The 18101-nt window shown below is 38.3% G+C and overlaps 3 protein-coding genes across 4 annotated transcripts; 2 read left to right on the top strand and 1 right to left on the bottom strand.

Moving 5' to 3' along the window:
- Positions 1-603: 603 nt before the first annotated feature.
- On the bottom strand, positions 604-4319 carry LOC111341877 (uncharacterized). Of its 2 annotated transcripts, XM_022948915.2 has the most exons (4): positions 4173-4319; positions 3683-3963; positions 2314-2550; positions 604-1904 (listed from the first exon to the last, which is right to left on the bottom strand). In XM_022948915.2, the coding sequence occupies exons 2-4, from the start codon at positions 3903-3905 to the stop codon at positions 1534-1536; spliced, it is 831 nt and encodes a 276-aa protein (XP_022804650.1). In that variant the 5' UTR covers positions 3906-3963; positions 4173-4319; the 3' UTR covers positions 604-1533. The 2 variants fall into 2 exon arrangements, with proteins under 2 accessions (XP_022804650.1, XP_022804649.1); XM_022948914.2 differs by lacking the exon at positions 4173-4319 and having other exon boundaries at positions 3683-4138.
- A 76-nt stretch (positions 4320-4395) lies between these two features.
- On the top strand, positions 4396-9256 carry LOC111341880 (uncharacterized). The gene is made up of 5 exons (XM_022948919.2): positions 4396-4739; positions 6132-6454; positions 6862-7063; positions 7305-7634; positions 8154-9256. The coding sequence occupies exons 1-5, from the start codon at positions 4412-4414 to the stop codon at positions 8675-8677; spliced, it is 1707 nt and encodes a 568-aa protein (XP_022804654.2). The 5' UTR covers positions 4396-4411; the 3' UTR covers positions 8678-9256.
- A 450-nt stretch (positions 9257-9706) lies between these two features.
- LOC111341871 (uncharacterized) lies at positions 9707-18084 on the top strand. Its single transcript, XM_022948905.2, has 9 exons — positions 9707-10146; positions 12875-13158; positions 13807-13873; positions 14178-14435; positions 14935-15138; positions 15768-16064; positions 16643-16980; positions 17249-17342; positions 17534-18084. The coding sequence occupies exons 1-9, from the start codon at positions 9855-9857 to the stop codon at positions 17971-17973; spliced, it is 2274 nt and encodes a 757-aa protein (XP_022804640.2). The 5' UTR covers positions 9707-9854; the 3' UTR covers positions 17974-18084.
- The last annotated feature ends 17 nt before the right edge of the window (positions 18085-18101 follow it).

Raw genomic sequence — 18101 nt, 5'->3', positions numbered from 1 at the left:
GTTTTCCAACTTACAGTGAAAGTAAACCTACCCCTCCGCCTCTGGATTAACTCTATTTGAGAACAGACACCTCAAAATGTGTACTTTCTAGGGAAAATGCAGTGTACAGTTCAGACCAGCAGTAGAATTGTTACTGACCTATAATCTGCATGTCGTATCCAACATTTACTACGTCACTTTCAAAAGCGTGTGACCGGGGTAAGACCATGGGATGTAGAGAAGTCTGTTAATTTTTATCCAAATCATTAAATAAATATAAGGGCCATTTTTTCTACTCTCAGGCTTTAGTTTCATCTCATACATGGGTTCACAAAAAAATCGCGCATTTTGGAGGCTACTTCGAGCATGCTCAGATATCAAAATTCCTGCCACTTCCGTAATTTTGTTTCATTGGGAACGAGTCTGCTCCGGATAATGATGAGGGTTTTGAGCCTCTGATCTATAAACATAGGTAGAATGAAGCTGTCAATTGAAGATCTTGAGCTGCGGTATACCGATCTCCAATTAATGCCCTGACTCTACAATTGATAGTAACTCGAGATTCTGAGACAGACGTTTAGACATCAAATTACATGTACCATAACCTCAATGACCAAACGCATCTTCATAAATGCACTCCTTTTAATATTATACTACCACACAATATATATATATATATAAAACAAACAAAGAATACATGCAAGAAGTTTTTGGAAAAATTACAATGTCACTCAAACAAGCTAGTGATGAGGCAAAATGAACAAACATAAAGGTCTATACAAAGGTATACAATTTTCTTGAAAAGAGAGCTTTTACTACATTTGAGTCGACTTCCTATCAGGGCTAAATCATAGGTACTAAAGAATGTAAGACGTGCACCTGATAATTCCCTCAGCTTTCAGATACGATGAAATATAGGAAGTTCATATATTTTGAACTGCGATGTTAGATACATATGATGCACGATCCTCGCAGTAGATAGCGCTATTTAAGCAATAGCGAAAATCAGACCTGACAAAAATCAGGCCTGTACGGGATTCGAACCACTGACCTAGAGAGCGCTGCACTGGTATCGCAGAGGTCAATGGTTCGAATCCCGTACAGGCCTGATATTTTTCAGGTCTGATTTTCGCTATTGCTTAAAAAGCGCTATCTACTGCGAGGATCGTGCATCATATGTATCTAACACCGCAGTTCAAAATATATGAACTTTATATATTTCATTGTATCTGATTTATCACTTTCACGGGTTTATTACGAATTAACTTAACGGCCTACTCCCAGTTGGCTTGTTAGCTCCATTGGTAGAGCGCTGCACTAGTATCGCAGAGGTCAGTGGTTCGAATCCCGTACAGGCCTGATTTTTTTCAGGTCTGATTTTCGCTATTGCTTAAATAGCGCTATCTATTGCGAGGATCGTGCATCATATGTATCCCTCAGCTTTATTCGTGATTTGAATTCTCTCTTACTTAATTCTAGATATATTGTCTAAAGACAACAATTACATAAGAAAAGTTTATAGTTGATGAAGATCTCTCAATAATAACATTTGACTTACGGCAAGCATTTGTATTTACGATCAATTGGAGGTTCATCTTCGTGCTCCACTGGAGTTGGGTACTTAAGATTACTAGCTACACACTCTGAATGCCGCACTTGCTTCTTTGGACTCTCCCTTTTAGTTTGTCGCATCCTGATGGATCGCTCTCCGCACTTTAATGCTTTTTCCATCAGCTCCAAGACTCGCTCTTTATAAACTGGATCAAGATCTTTTCCCGGTAAAGGGTTGGCGATCATAAACACGTTTCTCATGTCACTACCAGTGACTTTAATAGCTGCTTCTTTCAATCGCTTCCTTTCCTCATCGGCGTTTGGATTCCTCTGGACTTCGTCGTCGAACGTTAAGACAGTTAAAATGGTGATTACTACAACAGAATGAAGAGAGATTTCAGATAATGCACATTAATGTCATTGATGTTAAAAGTGAATACCTATCCTGGTATAAGAGTCAGCTTAATATCCAGGCTGTTTTCTTCGAACCAGCCGGCCAAAAGGTCATTAATGACTCCGTAAGCCGGTCAGCCTGTCAAATTGGAAAGGTGTCAAGTAGTCAAGCAGGCATGCAGTCAGGCATTCCGTCCACCTGCCCGTAATTTGAATTATTCCCGTCAGTGAAAGCTTTTTTAGAAATAAGATATGATATCAACATTTAAAAGCGTCAGTTCCATACGGATTAAATATTTAGAATTTAATTATTTTTGACAGACTCTTTTGAGCGCTCACAAATGAGAAGACGTACGTCGTATACTACCTCTCTGTAAATGTCCTACTTACTGGTCTCCCGCAGTTGATCTTGAACATACTTGATGATCTCTCTGTATTGACCCAATCCAAATCTGATGTCAATGGCTTTTATAACCCAAAGAACGACGTGCATTTGGTCGGTTATCGGAGGTTTTTCAAGCTTGTGGGCACCCTGGCCAGCGGCTTTTGCTTTTCGAGCGCTTTCCTCATCTCGTTTCAGGTCATCTCCTGGTCGCTCAATTCCATTTAGGATACGAAATAGTTCGCCTATGTTTGTATTATATGTTTGCAATAAGTATGTAAAGGAGGGTACATCGTCGAGTACTTTTAAACATTCACCTTTCTATGATTATTTTTAACCCTGAACAGGAAATAATGATTCAAAACCTTGACTGATTCATTCCAAAATTTATGAAGAATTCATTCCAAAATTTCTGAAAAGTTGCGGGAGGAAAGCTGTGAAAGATCTCTAAAAAGCGGTATGTATAAAAACCCTTTTGCAAGGTCAATTGAATATTATACCTCAAAGGAGTCAGAATATCTCAGAAAAGATTTAAAATGGACAGCAATTGTAAAAGAATCACCTTATAACATAAATCAAGTAAAGCGTGCGCTCTGATTGGTCAATTCAGTGTCTACTATTTGCTTAAGGGTGTGCGCTGTTGACGTGAGCAAATGTTTCCAAGTAAGCAAACTTTGGCAAGAAATGGTTTTTATGTTATAAAACAAATGGTAAATACCACAGCCCACACTATACAGTAGTGGATGCACGCTGGAAGTTCTATTCAAGAAGCTGGAGTCGCTTGAAGCCTCGTGCTTAGCAACCTCCCGCGTGCACCCATAACTCAATAGTGTACGCTGTGATGTTCACCATTTGTTAATTCTTTAACAAGCTGCCTGCAGGCATAAGGTGTGACTATTTACCTTGAAAATGGTCTCAACAAAACAATAATTTGTCTGAGACTGGTGGCAACTGATTTAAATTTGTTCTGGAGCTTAAAAGCTATGTTTTCGTGCTGATCTAGCAACAAATAGGGAGCATTTTACACGTGAGATTTCTCACAACCACGTTGAATCGTTTAACCTGCAATTCGGTAGTCATTATCAGGAGACTCGATTGCTCGCCGCCGACCTAGATCCGCACTCGAGTGGAGCCAACTTAAAAACTTTCTTACTCAAGCTTTTATTTCCTCCGCAACCGAGTTTACCTCGCTTCCTCCTCGTTTAGCTCACGCAAACATGTCTGTCACGCACTCCCAGTTATCTCAAATAATGATTTCCACGCGAAAAAAAAGACATCGTGAAAACACCAACAGAACGCCTGAAAACAGGGATGTGTAAATATACCAAACCTTTCCAATATCTAATACATCGAAATTCAGGATTAAAAAGGACCTACCCTCTTCTTTGAAATCCATCTCGAAAAATCCCCGTGTGTCGAAAAGCGTGATTTGTTTACCGGGAAGAACAAAGCTTTCCAAAACCTTCGTTCCTTCCTTCCCAGTGCTTTGAATAACAGCAACCTTTGGATACCCTAATGACTGGAATATTGTGTTAATCAAAGCTGATTTCCCTGACCCAGTCATGCCAAAGACCGCAATATTAATACAGCAACCTTCCATTTCGCCTTCGATGGCATCATGAAACTTCTCGAAGTCTCCGATCTTGTAATCGCGTATCCTGTCACAAAGCGAAGAAATCTCGTCTTGTAGCTCAGCCATAAGCTATTTCAAAACCCTTACCACATGATTTATTGCTTTCTTTGACTTTAGGAATGAGAAATTGAAGACCACGTATGCCTTCGCATGACACAAAGTAGACAAGGATGCAAAACCATGATCATGTGACGTCACAAACAGTTTTCCGAGAAAGTGCAAAATTATACTCACACTTTTCTAGCACTTGTTCATCAAAAGACACCGAAATTTTTCTGTAGAGTAGGAATCAATTTCTTTTCTTGATGTTTGAGCCAGCTCTGTTCTGGGATATAATTAAACCACCTATAACAAACTCCGCGAATTACGTGACAGGGTAGTTTCACGCGATGACCTTATGCAAATTCAGTCTCTGAAATTTGGAAACCAAATGGTCCTGCGCATAAAATTCCGAGAAATTAAGCGTGACAAGCATGTCTGTGGAACTACTGGAATTAAAGACAGAGAGAGGTACTCCTATACGTTTTCATCTTTTTAATTGTGACAGAACGTATAATCTGGATGTCGTTGAAAACTTGCTGAGCGCGGTCAATGAGAAATCAACTGGCCTTGACATAGACTCGGAACAGAAGTACTTTCGTCTCCCCGAAATGTCCAACTTGTGCGATACTTTAAGGTCCGGACCACCCATGGATTTTGCTGTTTTTGCTGTTAACGCGAACGAATCACGGCTGTCCATTAATGAAAAGAACGCCGGAATAGGTTATGGAAAGTTCTACAGGGCTCTATTGAAGGCAACAGGTCAGTAATGAAGAGGATTCTTGTGAGGCTTTAAAGTTTTTGTTATAATTATGAAAACGAAATTAGGCATGAAACTTAAAGGAAGGGAAGGCAGGGTAAAATACGAGGGCTTTAATGAGGGATTTAACTCACGAGAAAGAGCCTTATTTGCTGCTAAATATAACTGAATGTAATGATAAACTGATAAACCTGCGTTCGTACATTATTTCGTGACAGTATATCAAATGCAAGAGGAAGATCTTTTCATTTTCTGAGAAAACTGAAAGTTTTTCTTTTAAATTCGAATCCCTTTTGGTAACCGTAAGAATTTTTATTTTTATTCAAGCATTCATAACTACAGATGGATGTCGCTGTCATCGAATTCGAAGCTTTTTCACTGATTATATATCGCAAAAGCAAAATTAAGTAATATTTAAATAATCCTGAGATGTATTTTGTTGAAAGCCTCGACCTGTCTTAATATCTTTCTGTCACATTGGTAGGAGAAACAGTAAACTAACAATTAGCGCAAAGACTCCAAGTCGAGAGATCCATGCTCGAGACCTGGCTAGTGCATGGAATTGTGTCCTAGGGCGGCCTCTTCACTCTCATAAAGCCCCTCTCTCTACTCAGGAGTATAATTGGGTAATAACGTGGCCAAATGCTGGGAGGTAACTTGTGATGAACTGGCATTCCATCCATTGGGAATAACTACAATCATCCTTTTTAATAGCACGTGACACTTTCGTTTCTTTTTGTGATCGTTTCAGTTTTTACTTGTCCTTTTCCCCGCGAAGTTAAACCTTAGGATATGTCTTTCATGACAGAAATTTCACGTAAAGTCGTACTTACGTATGATGCACGATCCTCGCAGTAGAGAGCGCTATTTATGCAATAGCGAAAATCAGACCTGAAAAGTTAAGTTGATTCGTTAGTACGAATCAACTTAACGGCCTGCTCCCAGTTGGCTTGTTAGCTCAATTGGTAGAGCGCTGCACTAGTATCGCAGAGGTCAGTGGTTCGAATCTCGTACAGGCCTGATTTTTTTCAGGTCTGATTTTCGCTAATGCATAAATAGTGCTCTCTACTGCGAGGATCGTACATCATACGTATCTATAACCGCAGTTCAAAATATATGAACTTCATATATTCATTGTATCTGATTTATCATCACGGGTTTATTACGAATCAACTTAAAGGCTTGCTCCCAGTTGGCTTGTTAGCTCAATTGGTAGAGCGCTGCACTAGTATCGTAGAGGTCAGTGGTTCGAATCCCGTACAGGCCTTATTTTTTTCAGGTCTGATTTTCGATATTGCATAAATAGCGCCCTCTACTGCGAGGATCGTGCATCATACGTATCTATAACCGCAGTTCAAAATGTATGAAGTCGTACTTGTTATCATATCTAATAGGTGAACGAGTGATTGTGGTTATTGGTGCAGACGATAATTACAACGATGCTGCTGAAGAACAAAGATCTCTCCTCTCACGCTGGGCTCGAAGAAAGGTTTCATCCCAGTTCAATGAAGAATTCATGGATGGAAGCAAGGGCTTCATTTTGTCTTGGAACAAAGCTCACAGAGTGATTCACGAAGAGGCTCTGCAACATTTTCTCGATCCTAGCAAGAAGAATCACAAATTTGTCTTACAGAAAAAAGACCAATCAATATCGCATTTCAAGTCCTTAGATCAGAAACAGATGGTAACAGATGGAACTGCAACAGTTGTTACTGTGGTAGGACCCCATTTAACGTTACCGTTAGAGCTAAGGTGTAGTTTTCCCTAATTGGGAAATAATTTTTCGATCTCTAGCCTTTGAACAATTTTTTTTCGGAAAGTGGTTATTCTCAGAGGTCTATTTACAACTGCAATGTTACCGCCCAAAAAGGCTTAAATGCGTACTAAACTAAGTTTTCTTAATACTGAAGAACTACAGCCGGCTTTCGTGAATGAAAATACCAGTATTGACGAGAGAACCTTTGCCAAGGTTTGACGCACAAAGCATCATTTTTTATCTACTATAGTTCCCTTGGAGACTGAAAGTAGACCAGATCAGGCGCAAGAGGCTTGAAACCTTTACTTTGATTTTTTTAAAAAAGTATCGTTTGCTTGAGTACGTGTGTTCCGTTTCTTTTGTCACAGAGAGCTGAATCTCAGGTGAGCAGGGACACCATTGCATCAACTAATGGAGAAGAAGACTACCTGGGAATGGAAAATAAGAAACTATCTGTGGGATATGCATTAGGCGCTAGGCCTAAGCAGGGCTCTAACTCTTTATTTCAGTCTTGTGCATCTTTTGACACTGAGACACATGACCATAAGAAGAAAGCTATGGATGTCAGCGGTAGGTTGAGTCAGTTTCATTTGTTTTTTTGCTTTGATCTGGATCGATTTGTGACATAAAAGTAACCTTCCCCCATCTTTTTTTTCTTTTCGATCTCATCGTTAAAATGATCATGATCACTGTCATCATTATTAGCATCCCAATTATCAACATCCTAACTATCAACATCGTTTTCCTTTACCCTTGTATTACTATAGGTTGCACGATACTTTACTATCTCCTTTTTGTTGGTTATGTATAGAGTCCGGAAAAAGAATGGAAGCAGCCCGCCAGGAGTCCTTTGATTCCATGAACACAAATCCATTATCACCAATAAAGAAGGTACTGATCCTTGGTCGGGACCAGTCTGATGTACGTTTAGTGAATGAATTGTTTGCTGATGATGTTCTTAGCAAGGTTTGTATCTTCAACGGTTCCTCTGAAGATCCCGGGAGGGATTCATCAATCTTTGATGGCCCTCTAAAATCCTGTTTCATTGTTGTGGAAGCCAGAATCCTGAAGGATGAGCTGCAATTCAAATCACAGACAAAATCATATAGATGCATGTTGGAATCGGCGAAACGAAATGTAGGTAAGGATATCTTCTAGAAGTATACATCCTTATTGGCTTCTGGGAACGTACCTCCTGGTGTTGGGGTCTGGCCTTGTCATTGTTTATACCGCCCTCAATTAAACAAGCTTTGAGCTGAACGAGGCCAGCCTGCCTAAATATCGCAAATATATAGAATACATACATAAATACGATACGTACATAAATAACATTGACATTAGCTTTTCTTTGGTACAACCACTATACCCCGCTGCGCGGAGACTTCATGTACATTGGAAGAAGAGGTGGTGCACAAAAACCAAAATACATAACACACATAAATAAAAACACTTTATTAGTGTTAAACATTAGATGGCGACTGACTTAAATTTGGAATTTAAAGTTTTACGAACGTTGTTGTAGGGCTTGCTACACAGACTACTATATGACCAACCAGTCATTCCAACCATCAAAACTTAGTTTACAAACATTGAGGGTTTGCCTGTTTTAAAGATATTTTTCACCGTGCTGTTGTGACAATCTCTTCAATTTTGATTTCAGACGGAAAAATTGTCGTAATTATCAGTGACCACAACAGTAACATGTCACTAAATGAAGAAAACTCCATCACATCAAGAATCAAGGAAATTCTTGACGATAAGGGCGTTATCTTTTGGTGGAAGGGGAACAACCCGCAAAAACAAACTCCTAGACGTTCGTGGTCGTTTGGACGGAAACGATCTCAAAAAGATAATGATAGTGCAGCACTCACTGTAGCGACTGAAAGTAAGGCACGCCATCTATACACCGATGACTTTACCCTCCTTTTAAAGGCTCGCCTGCACTATGGTGAGATTTCTCTTGAAGATGAACATGAGAGGTTCAATGAAGATAAGCTTCCCCCAGAGATCAAGGAAAGTTTGAGGATAAAATGGCAATCGACTGCCGATGCAGAATTGCTTGTTTTTCGGGAGAAAAAAACTGGTGACTATCGCACCATTGTTAATCCAGTTGCAACTTCCCCAGTAGGTAAGGTGTACGAGATGTTCTTCCCAACTTCAGGGAATCCCTTTCGTCGGCTGTAAGAAATATAGCTGAAAACGCCATGGATCATGCGATATGAGATTATTTGTACAATGTGTACAAGTGGCATTTACTGGTGCCATAAAGTCTGAAAGTTGATTTCCATCAATGTTACAGCATAACTAGTCCAGTTTTGCTATTGTACAATGTAACTGTAATTGAGGTCATAGTTATATGAGGTCAAGTAATGTTCTACAAAATTTTAAAGTTTCACAAATTTTGGAGGAAATATTTAAAAAAATTGTTTTCATCGTGTCATATTTTCTTTAATTCTTTGAGAACTTACCCCAGTTTATTTCAAAATCCTTTGATGGCGACCGTCTTTGATTACACCGTGCCACCTAAGGAGCTATTTTCCAAAATTAGATATCTCATCTTTTAGAGCTCATTGAAAACTACACAATTACATCGAGTGTGCGCACGGTACTAAAATGAAAAAATACAATGTAATTGAAACAAGATGTCTTCCCTTTAAAAGCAAATTTATCATTGATCATGATAAGTTCAGATATGAACTACTAATTGTTATGAACACAATAAGGCTGAAATGTACGATAATGAGACGACTTTATGGCTTGATAGATCTCATTTTATCTATTTGCTTTCTTCTATGTTTCCGGATAATTTAGACGTTTGACATGAAGGAATGAACCATTTGTCCAATTTTTTTTGTTCCCTAAATACCTTTTATTTAAAGAAAAGTATTCATACTTGTTATTCAAACATCTTTAATGATATGTTCAACCGTAAAAGCCTTGTGACTTCCGGAAGCCATCCAAATATATCATTTATCATTACAAATTTATTATCAATTCAAAGAAATCACTTGCTATTGATTATATATACGACTCTCATTTCAATGGTCAAAACAATCCTTCTTTTCATAATCGCAGCATTAAAGATGTACTATTCAAGTAATAGGTCGTAGTTGTATTCACGAATAGTTCTTGTAAGTGATTGTATATACATAGGAGACTGTAACGCAGTTGTATCTTTACAACACTATAGTATTTGCGTGACTCTTTTAGTGTGACGAGTATTCTCGGAATCGAAAAAAATTCCGCAAAGTCATTTCTAAGAACTCTATTTGCGCGTCCAACAAACTAAAAGACAAACAAACGAGTTTGAAAGAAGCTCAGTTCATTCTGCAGTCCAAAAATCCGCCTGGAATCATAAGCAATGTCCGAGAAGAAGCGCATCTATCTCTTCAACTGCGATAACACTTGCGATCTTACCGTAGTTGACGCTTTGATTCGAGCCGTCCAAGAGAAAATACCGTTTAATTTTACGGTATCGAAACGTTATTTTAATCTCCATGACATATCTCAATTCTGCGACAACACCATTGCTAAACTTCATATTGATTTCGCTTTTCTTGTGATTCATGCCGAAGAATCTTGTCTATCATTCAATGAAAGTAAACCGGAAGGCGGATACACCAAAGTTTACAGAGCATTGATGGACGCTACCGGTAAGTCTTCTCCACTGTCATGGCAGAAGTGATATTTTGCGGACATTTTTCAAGTTCATCTTTATACATTTTGTAGGGAGTGTGACTCAATAAGGTTTCTTGTAAATATAACGTCGTAAATAGACGCTATCGCTCGAAAAAGGTTAAACAAGGTAATTTCAATATGATTTACTGATAATAAAAAGAAAAGCGAGGAACCCCCCATTCGCGAATTGACATTGTAAAAAGAATTGAAACCGGACTAAATTTTAGCTTAATTGACTTCACCAAATGGGAACTGAACAAGCTTTAGTTTGCAATGAGGATAATACGAAGGATCAGCCCCCTGTAAACGAAACGGGGTGAAACGCTCTACGTAGTTGAAGCCAAACTTGTTGACTTTGAATCTCGTCAAGTTAAGAGCTAAAAATCCGGTAGTTTGGAAAATATGAAATGCCGGAATTCGGAACCAGAACGGAATACTCGGAATACCCGGAGTACCCGGAATTCCCGGAATGACCAAAAAATAATAAATTTTAAAAAAATTAAAATAAACTAATAAATAAATAAGAATATTGATGATTAAAAATTGATGGTAAATTCGCAACTTAATTAAATAATTTAATACGAAATTTTTCTCTGAGGGTCCCCCCCACAAAAAAAAAAAAACACTTACCGGCACTCTTCATGGAGATGCACACATTAGAATTAAAAAAAAGTCTGCGTCAGGCCAGTAGCCCATAGAGCCTAAGCGACGAAACATTTGTACTCTAGTACTCTCACTTCCCCCTGAATGGGATGCTAATCCATCACATGGTTTCTCCCCGTTTTAAATCCGCCTCCACCCATTTACACACCTGTAGGATGTCTAGGGCGCCATGACCATTAGGCCGCCACGCTTTTCCAACCGGAACCATTGTAAAAAAATGCAATATTTCTAATTAGTTTAATAGTTCAACTGTAAAAAGCTCCGAACTATTACAAATTAATACTCTACCTTAAATAATTACAAACCAAACATTGGGAGCTATCAAAGCAGCTACCATTAAGACCAGCCGTCTACAATTAAAATTGAGAGATCGTCAGTTACTCGACACCTTTTACAGTTTATTATAAATACCTTGAATATATACCTTTGAATATAAACTTTGCTTAGAAGAATCCATCAGCACAAGATTTATATTCAAAGGTATATATTCAAGGTATATATAATAAACGCGAAAAGGTGTCTAGTAACTGACGATCTCAATTTTAATTGTAGACGGCTGGTCTTAATGGTAGCTGCTTTGATAGCTCCCAATGTGTGGTTAATAATCATTTAAGGTAGAGTATTAATTTGTAATAGTTCGGAGCTTTTTACAATTGAACTATTAAACTAATTGGAAATATTGCATTTGTTTAATCTTCTGCAATGTTCCCGGTTGTAAAAGCGTGGCGGCCTAACGGTCATGGCGCCCCAGACATCTTACAGGTGTGTAAATGGGTGGAGGTAAATTTAAAACGGAGAGTAACCATGTGATGGACTAGCATCCCATCGTGGGGGAGGAGAGAGTACAAATATTTCGTCGCTTAGGCTGTATGGCCTTCTGGCCTGACGCAAACTTTTTTTTAAATTCTAATACGTGTATCTCCATGAACAGTGCTGGTAAGTGTTTTTTTTTTTGCCCCTCAGAGAAAAAATTCGTATTAAATTATTTAATTAGGTTGTGAATTTACCATTAATTTTTAATCATCAATATTATTATTTATTTATTTATCAATTTACTTTTATCTTTTTAAAATGTATTATTTTTAGGTCATTCCGGGAATTCCAGGTATTCCGGGTATTTCAGGTATTTCGAGTATTCTCGTTCGGGTTCCGAATTCCGGCATCCCTTGTTTTCCAAACTACCCTTGAAATCCACCTAGATACAAAGGTTTAGGTGTTGTCCATTGTGCTAAACTTCACTTAATAATTTGCTCAAAAAGTTACATATTTCATTACTTGAGGGGTAATTAAGTATTCTCGAATTACATAGGTTTGGACGGTTTATCTTTTCTTGTTATTCGAGGGTGAAGTGGACCTACCTCAATGTTTTTCTTTCTCACAATAAGTGTTTATGTTCTGGCAATTATATAGTGCCCCTCTTTACTAAAAAGTATAACGATACAGCTTCTGATACATTAGTTATCCCTAAACAGTCGGTTTTATAGGGGAATCCTTGTTTACAATATTTGCCTCATTAGCATAAGCAATTCAGTTTCTGATAGAGCTAAAAATAAATCAGTTCTGAATATCGAAAGGTCAAAGTACGATTAATTCGGCCAATGAATACGAGCCTGATGTATTGAATACTTTTTGTGCAACACGGGTTTAAAAACTCAAAATTAAAAATAGAATGTATGAGCTCATGAGCGCTTTTGCCACCCAGAAATTTTGCAGTTTTTGATGGACTATTTCTCCTTGAATATTACACCCAAAGAGCTAAAAAATTTCACCATGTACTAAGGTTTTCTAGCTCTTTAGCTGCGTGAAGTCAATTTGTATCTAACATGCTTCCTTCTTTACGCAAAGCCGTATGCAAATGAGCAAAAATGTAAACAATGACGTCAGCATGAATCCGCCTATTGAGCTGAGAACCGGATGATGATGTCGCTAGCAAAATAAATCAGCCGGTATTTTCAATATTGTATTTGTTATTAGCCTTACAAACATAATAAGACGTTTATCAGTGGCCTAAAGGTTTTGTTCCTAATCATCATTCTTAAGACGAGAAGGTCGCTGTGGTCATTGGTGGAGATAGTCATTACAAAAATCAAGCACAGGAGGATCAATATGTCTTGTCCCGCTGGGCACTTCGGGTTGTCAGCCCCCAGCTAAAGGAGGAGTTCCGTGATGGAAGAAAAAGCTTTGTATTTTCTTGGAATGAAAAGCACAGAACAATTCATGAGAAGGCACTGCTGCATTTTCTTGATCCAGAGAAAGCAGGAGTCAAATTTGTTTGGCAGTCAGAGAGGTTTGCGAAACTGGAAGCAGCTGCTGTTGTTGAGAAGGTAATACGTTAATGACGAACACGTGGCAGGCATAAGATGTATTGAATATGTATATCAGCAGATTCAGTTTCGGAGGAGAGCCAAAACTAGGAATAACGCATTGAAAAGGAGGACTATTGTTAAACTTCAAGAGACAATAACGTCAAAAATGAGATGCATTTTTCTTGATGAGATACTGTCCTTACAAAGACCCAGGGCACAACCAAATGGAAAAGGAAAATTTTTGATCGCACTTCCCAGGAATTTGAGCAGTTAGCCTCATAGTATCCCAAACACAACCCACTCAGGTTTCTTGCCACGGGTCTGAGTATGCCGCATGGGAGCCGGCCTTGTATGTTGGTATTGCATGTTTGCAAGGGTTGATGAGTTTTATTGGTATACCAGCAAGGAAAATTGTTTGGGTTATGGGGTTGTCGAAAGATTGCCTCAAAGTGCTGATATGGCAAAATTCTTCTCCCTTTGGACGCTGAGAATCAACTGATTCTTACTGCATTAAATAAATTGGGAATTTTGGTTGCCTCAGACAAAAAAAGTCAACACTGAAACAGTGTGCATCTGCTTTTTCATTTACTTGGGAAAAGTCAAGGGAAAGCTAGAGACTGGCTAGCTTTATTGCAATCTAAAACATTTCTCTTTTTTCCTTCGCAGTCATTTTCTGCACTTGACGTAGGAACTTGCGATATTGTGGATTCTTTGACCAAGGAGGGCACAAAGGGTAATTATCTTACGGTCAGCAGTTTGTGAATATTACTATTGTCTCAAGCAAGGAAGTGATGACTTTTTTGCTCTTGCGAGAAGCATGACATGATTAGGTTCAGACTGATCGTGATTAGTCAGTATGGAATCGATCCTGATAAATTGGACTATTGGTTAAATTGTTGTTTTAATTTACGTTCCCCTTTTTGTTGGGAGTCATATCTTATGTTTTCAAAGATAGTGTTTTTTTTTTTTCAATTTGGTGAACAAAAGCTAGTCATGTCCACAATATGTCCAATGCTCACCATTTTTCTTCTTCTCAGGTATCGTGGATTTCATGGGTCTCTGTTGTGACCAATCAGCCGCGACAGTTATCAAGGACATTTACCCCCTGTTAGGCACTCCTACTGACATACATGTTAGTAGCCCCAAAGAGCTGAAATCGCATCTACTGGAGGGTACCTGTGTGTCGTTGTGTGTAATTGAGCTGCAGGCGAATGATTTAAAAGAAATTGCGTCGTCAAACGAATGGGAAAAATCTGACTTTGGAGATCTGCTGAGGACTGCTCAAAAAGCAGCTGGTAAGAAAAGCCACATAATATGCAAACTAACTTTTTAAGGACATGGTGCCTCATGTGCCATGGGCCCTCTGCTATGGTGTAGTGAACAGGCCACTAAAGCATGTTCCAGATCTTGTTCAGTGGGCTTCTGTCAAAGGCTCAATTTTCAATAAACCGAAGATGTAGCTCTTAGCTGTGGTCGACTAAATAGCCAGTAAGACTCAATCCTTATATTAATGGGAGAGTTTTAGTTCCGTATAAGCTTGACAACCAAGAATGATAGCAGGATGATTATTTTTACCCCTTAACGTAGAAACAACAATATAATGTAGAAGAATCTGCCTTGTACTATCATATTCTATCATTTATACTTTGAAATTGATTTAAGAAAACATTTGCTGGACAATCCTGTTTCTTAATAGATATGGATATATTTATGTACGAGACTGATTTACCTTTATGAAATACAATATTATAACAGTAGCTTTTATCTGACGTATTCTTACGTTTTAATATTCAGACAGAGTGGTAGTCGTTGTAATGTACTCAGACAGAACAAAGGAGACGTTACCATTATCACAAAGTGAAGAAGTCCAAATAACTGAGAAAGTAGAGTTGTTCATTGGCGAGAAAGGCATTGTTCTTTGGTGGAGAGGCAAACCCCGTAAGTCAGAACCATGTGGAAAAACGTTACCACAAGCAGGGGCCCGACTGAGTATCGACTGAAAATCAATGCAAAGAAGTGTTAAACGATATGAAACAGATGTAAATTTTCCAAATGAAACTTAGAAGTCATGATATGAAACAGATGTAAATTTTCCAACTGAAACTTAAAATTCATGAGAGAATGTTTTGTTTGTTTGTTTTTGTTTGTTTGTTTGTTTTTGTATGAAAAATTCACGTAAATGTGAAGAAGAAAAACAAAAACTAAAAAAACGTCTAATTTTTTCTCCTGATTGAGTCTAGTTTTGATAGCTATGGAAAGGCTTTTCAAAATCGATCCTTGAATATATTCTGACCATACTCAAGAGAAAAGTCAGTTGAATCATTATTTACAAATGGAATTGACTATTTTTACGAATTTATCGTCGCATTAGTGTTTCCTTTTATGATGTCGGTGTTCATCATCAAATGTCCTGTTACGCTAGTGTGGTCAGTAATTGCACTGAGACAAAGGCAAAGTAAGTTGTGTGACTGTTCACTTTCAAACCTACTGTCACGCAGTACTATTCACGGAAAAGTCGTAACGTCATTTCTCTGAATTGTCACAGAATGAGCAAATCTCGAGCGAGGGAATAAGTAAACACAGTGAACGAAAACGACGGTGTTTTGTTCGGAAAAGCTAACTGAATCATCTCATGGCGAAAGGAACGACTCAAACCGTTTATCTTTTTAACTGTGATAGCACGTTCAAACTGGATTCAGTGGAAATGCTTTTACTCGCAATGAACGGTAAATACAAACTCAATATTGAAAAGCTTTATTTTCGTCTGAATCAAATAGTAGAAATTTGTGAAACCACTATTCCTCGATTACAAATGGACATGGCTGTTTTTGTGGTTCATGCACATGAATCTCGACTGTCGATCAACGAGGACGACGCCGGAATCGGTTACGCGAAGATCTACAGAGCTTTGTTAGACGCCACCGGTGAGTTCAACAAGAGATCAGTTTCTTTAGAGTTTTATCCAACGCTAAAAACCTGATTATTGATGAAAGATATGTTTTCTAAAGTTACAAAGAGATGGATTTGATTTATTTTTTTTTCGGGTGAGACGACAGTCTTTTCATATTTCGCTGACAACTTTCGCTTTTGAGCCATCGGCCATTGGTCACATGACGTTTGTTTTTATGTCACGCAGTGATTACCGGAAGTTTGTCGCGTTGGAAAATGTCATCCCTTAAAGTCACTATTTAAGACAAGGAACTAAGAGATATTTGCGATCTTATTAAAACAAAGGTACAAAAAAGTGCGTTACGCTTGCATACACCGTAAAAATCAAACATTGTTATGGTGAGAATAAGTAAAAAAATAATGATTTCTTCAGTTCCAGTTGAATAAGTACAGAATATTATATGCATGAGTTGAGGTCAGTCATATTAAGTTGTCAACTCTCCACTGAGGCACGTTCAAACTGAAAGTCAAACGTTGCGCAAATATTGTTTAGAATTCTGTACTTACAATTATCACTTGTCAAAAAAAAAAAAATCCTGAAACTCATAATTAGGGAACAAGGTGTTCATAGTCATTGGTGGCGATGACAACTACAAAGATGAAGAAGAAAAAGCCAAGTTTGTAATCTCACGTTGGGCGCGTGGAAAAGTAGCTTCACAGTTCGACGAGGAGTATCTTGATGGTAGGAAAAGCTTCATTTTCTCATGGAGCGATAGCCACCGAGCGATTCACGTGGAGGCACTGTTGCATTTTCTGGATACCAATAAGAGCGGACAGAAGTTTGAATATCTACCGAAATCAGAACCTGTCACTTTGCCTGCAGTGATAGATAATGAGAGAAAGGAATCAGAACCTGTCACTTCGTCTGCAGTGATAGATAATGAGAGAAAGGTATTACACATGTGTTTTACTTGAGAGTAAAGCTGTAAATGTTTAATATTTCTCTTTGTCCTTCATTTTCCTTTCTTGTTTTCTGCTGTACCTCCTCTCCAAAATCATTCTCTAGTTTGGGGGAAAAAGGTTATTTGAAACATTAATTCAGGGAAGCAAATCATAATTTTTCTCTTCAAGACTAAACCTCTTTCGTCCTTTCCTTTGAAAAAAATATTTAGTGGAAAAAAGGAAATTATCAAATATTGTTTTTTTTTTCGCGCACCAGAGAGAAGATTCTGTTGAAACGCCTGATAATGATAATGAATCCGGAACAGATGGCCAGAAAGGGACAAGTCAAGATGAAGAACCTAATGGGAAAGGTAAGAGTTGAAAACAGGATTCTCGACCTCAATTCAAGAATTGTTATCCAAAATGTTTTGGCCGTTGGGTCACTGGTATCATGTATGACAGAACTCTTCCTGTTTCTCCAAACCCAACCGACCTTTGCATAGCAAAATCATTGCCTCTTGTTTTAATTTTTTTCCTCGATTTTTTTTTTTTTTTTTAACAGAATCGGATACAGCTACCCGTGACTACCCAGCTGGAATGGTGCTCTTGGAAACTTGCATGCGTTATGGAAAGATCTCTTACCTGCCTCTGGATGTTGTGCAGCGGAAGAACGGTTGGCGGCCTTCTACCAAAAACGAATCAGACCTCATGCAACGCCATAAGCAGACACCTGAGGCTACAGTGAGGTTTAGCAGTGATGGAAATGCAGCAATTAACTGCGTCGTTAAGGACGTGGCGCCTTTTTGGCGCAGATTTCGGATTTCTGTTTGGTTCCCTCAACTTAGGTTTCCTCAACTTAGGTTTCCTCAACTGAGGCCGTTTCTGTATGGTATATTTTTACTCTGTGGTTTCTGGGGGCTAATTCGTTGTATCAGAGTATTGCGGCCACGGTTTTGGCCCCTATTTTTTGGACTTAATATCCAAACACAAAGTAGCAAGTGACTTGAGCATAAAAGTACAATGTATGGATGCTCCAAGAAATATGTAATTTCTTTGTTACTTGTTAGAAGAATCTGACTTCTTCTATGAAAATATATACCATTCTCATTCTCACTTCTGTTTCATCAATA

Source organism: Stylophora pistillata, chromosome 7 (genome assembly GCF_964205215.1).
Source record: "Stylophora pistillata chromosome 7, jaStyPist1.2, whole genome shotgun sequence".
NCBI lineage: Eukaryota > Metazoa > Cnidaria > Anthozoa > Scleractinia > Pocilloporidae > Stylophora > Stylophora pistillata.
This window is presented reverse-complemented; position numbering and strand designations above follow the sequence as displayed.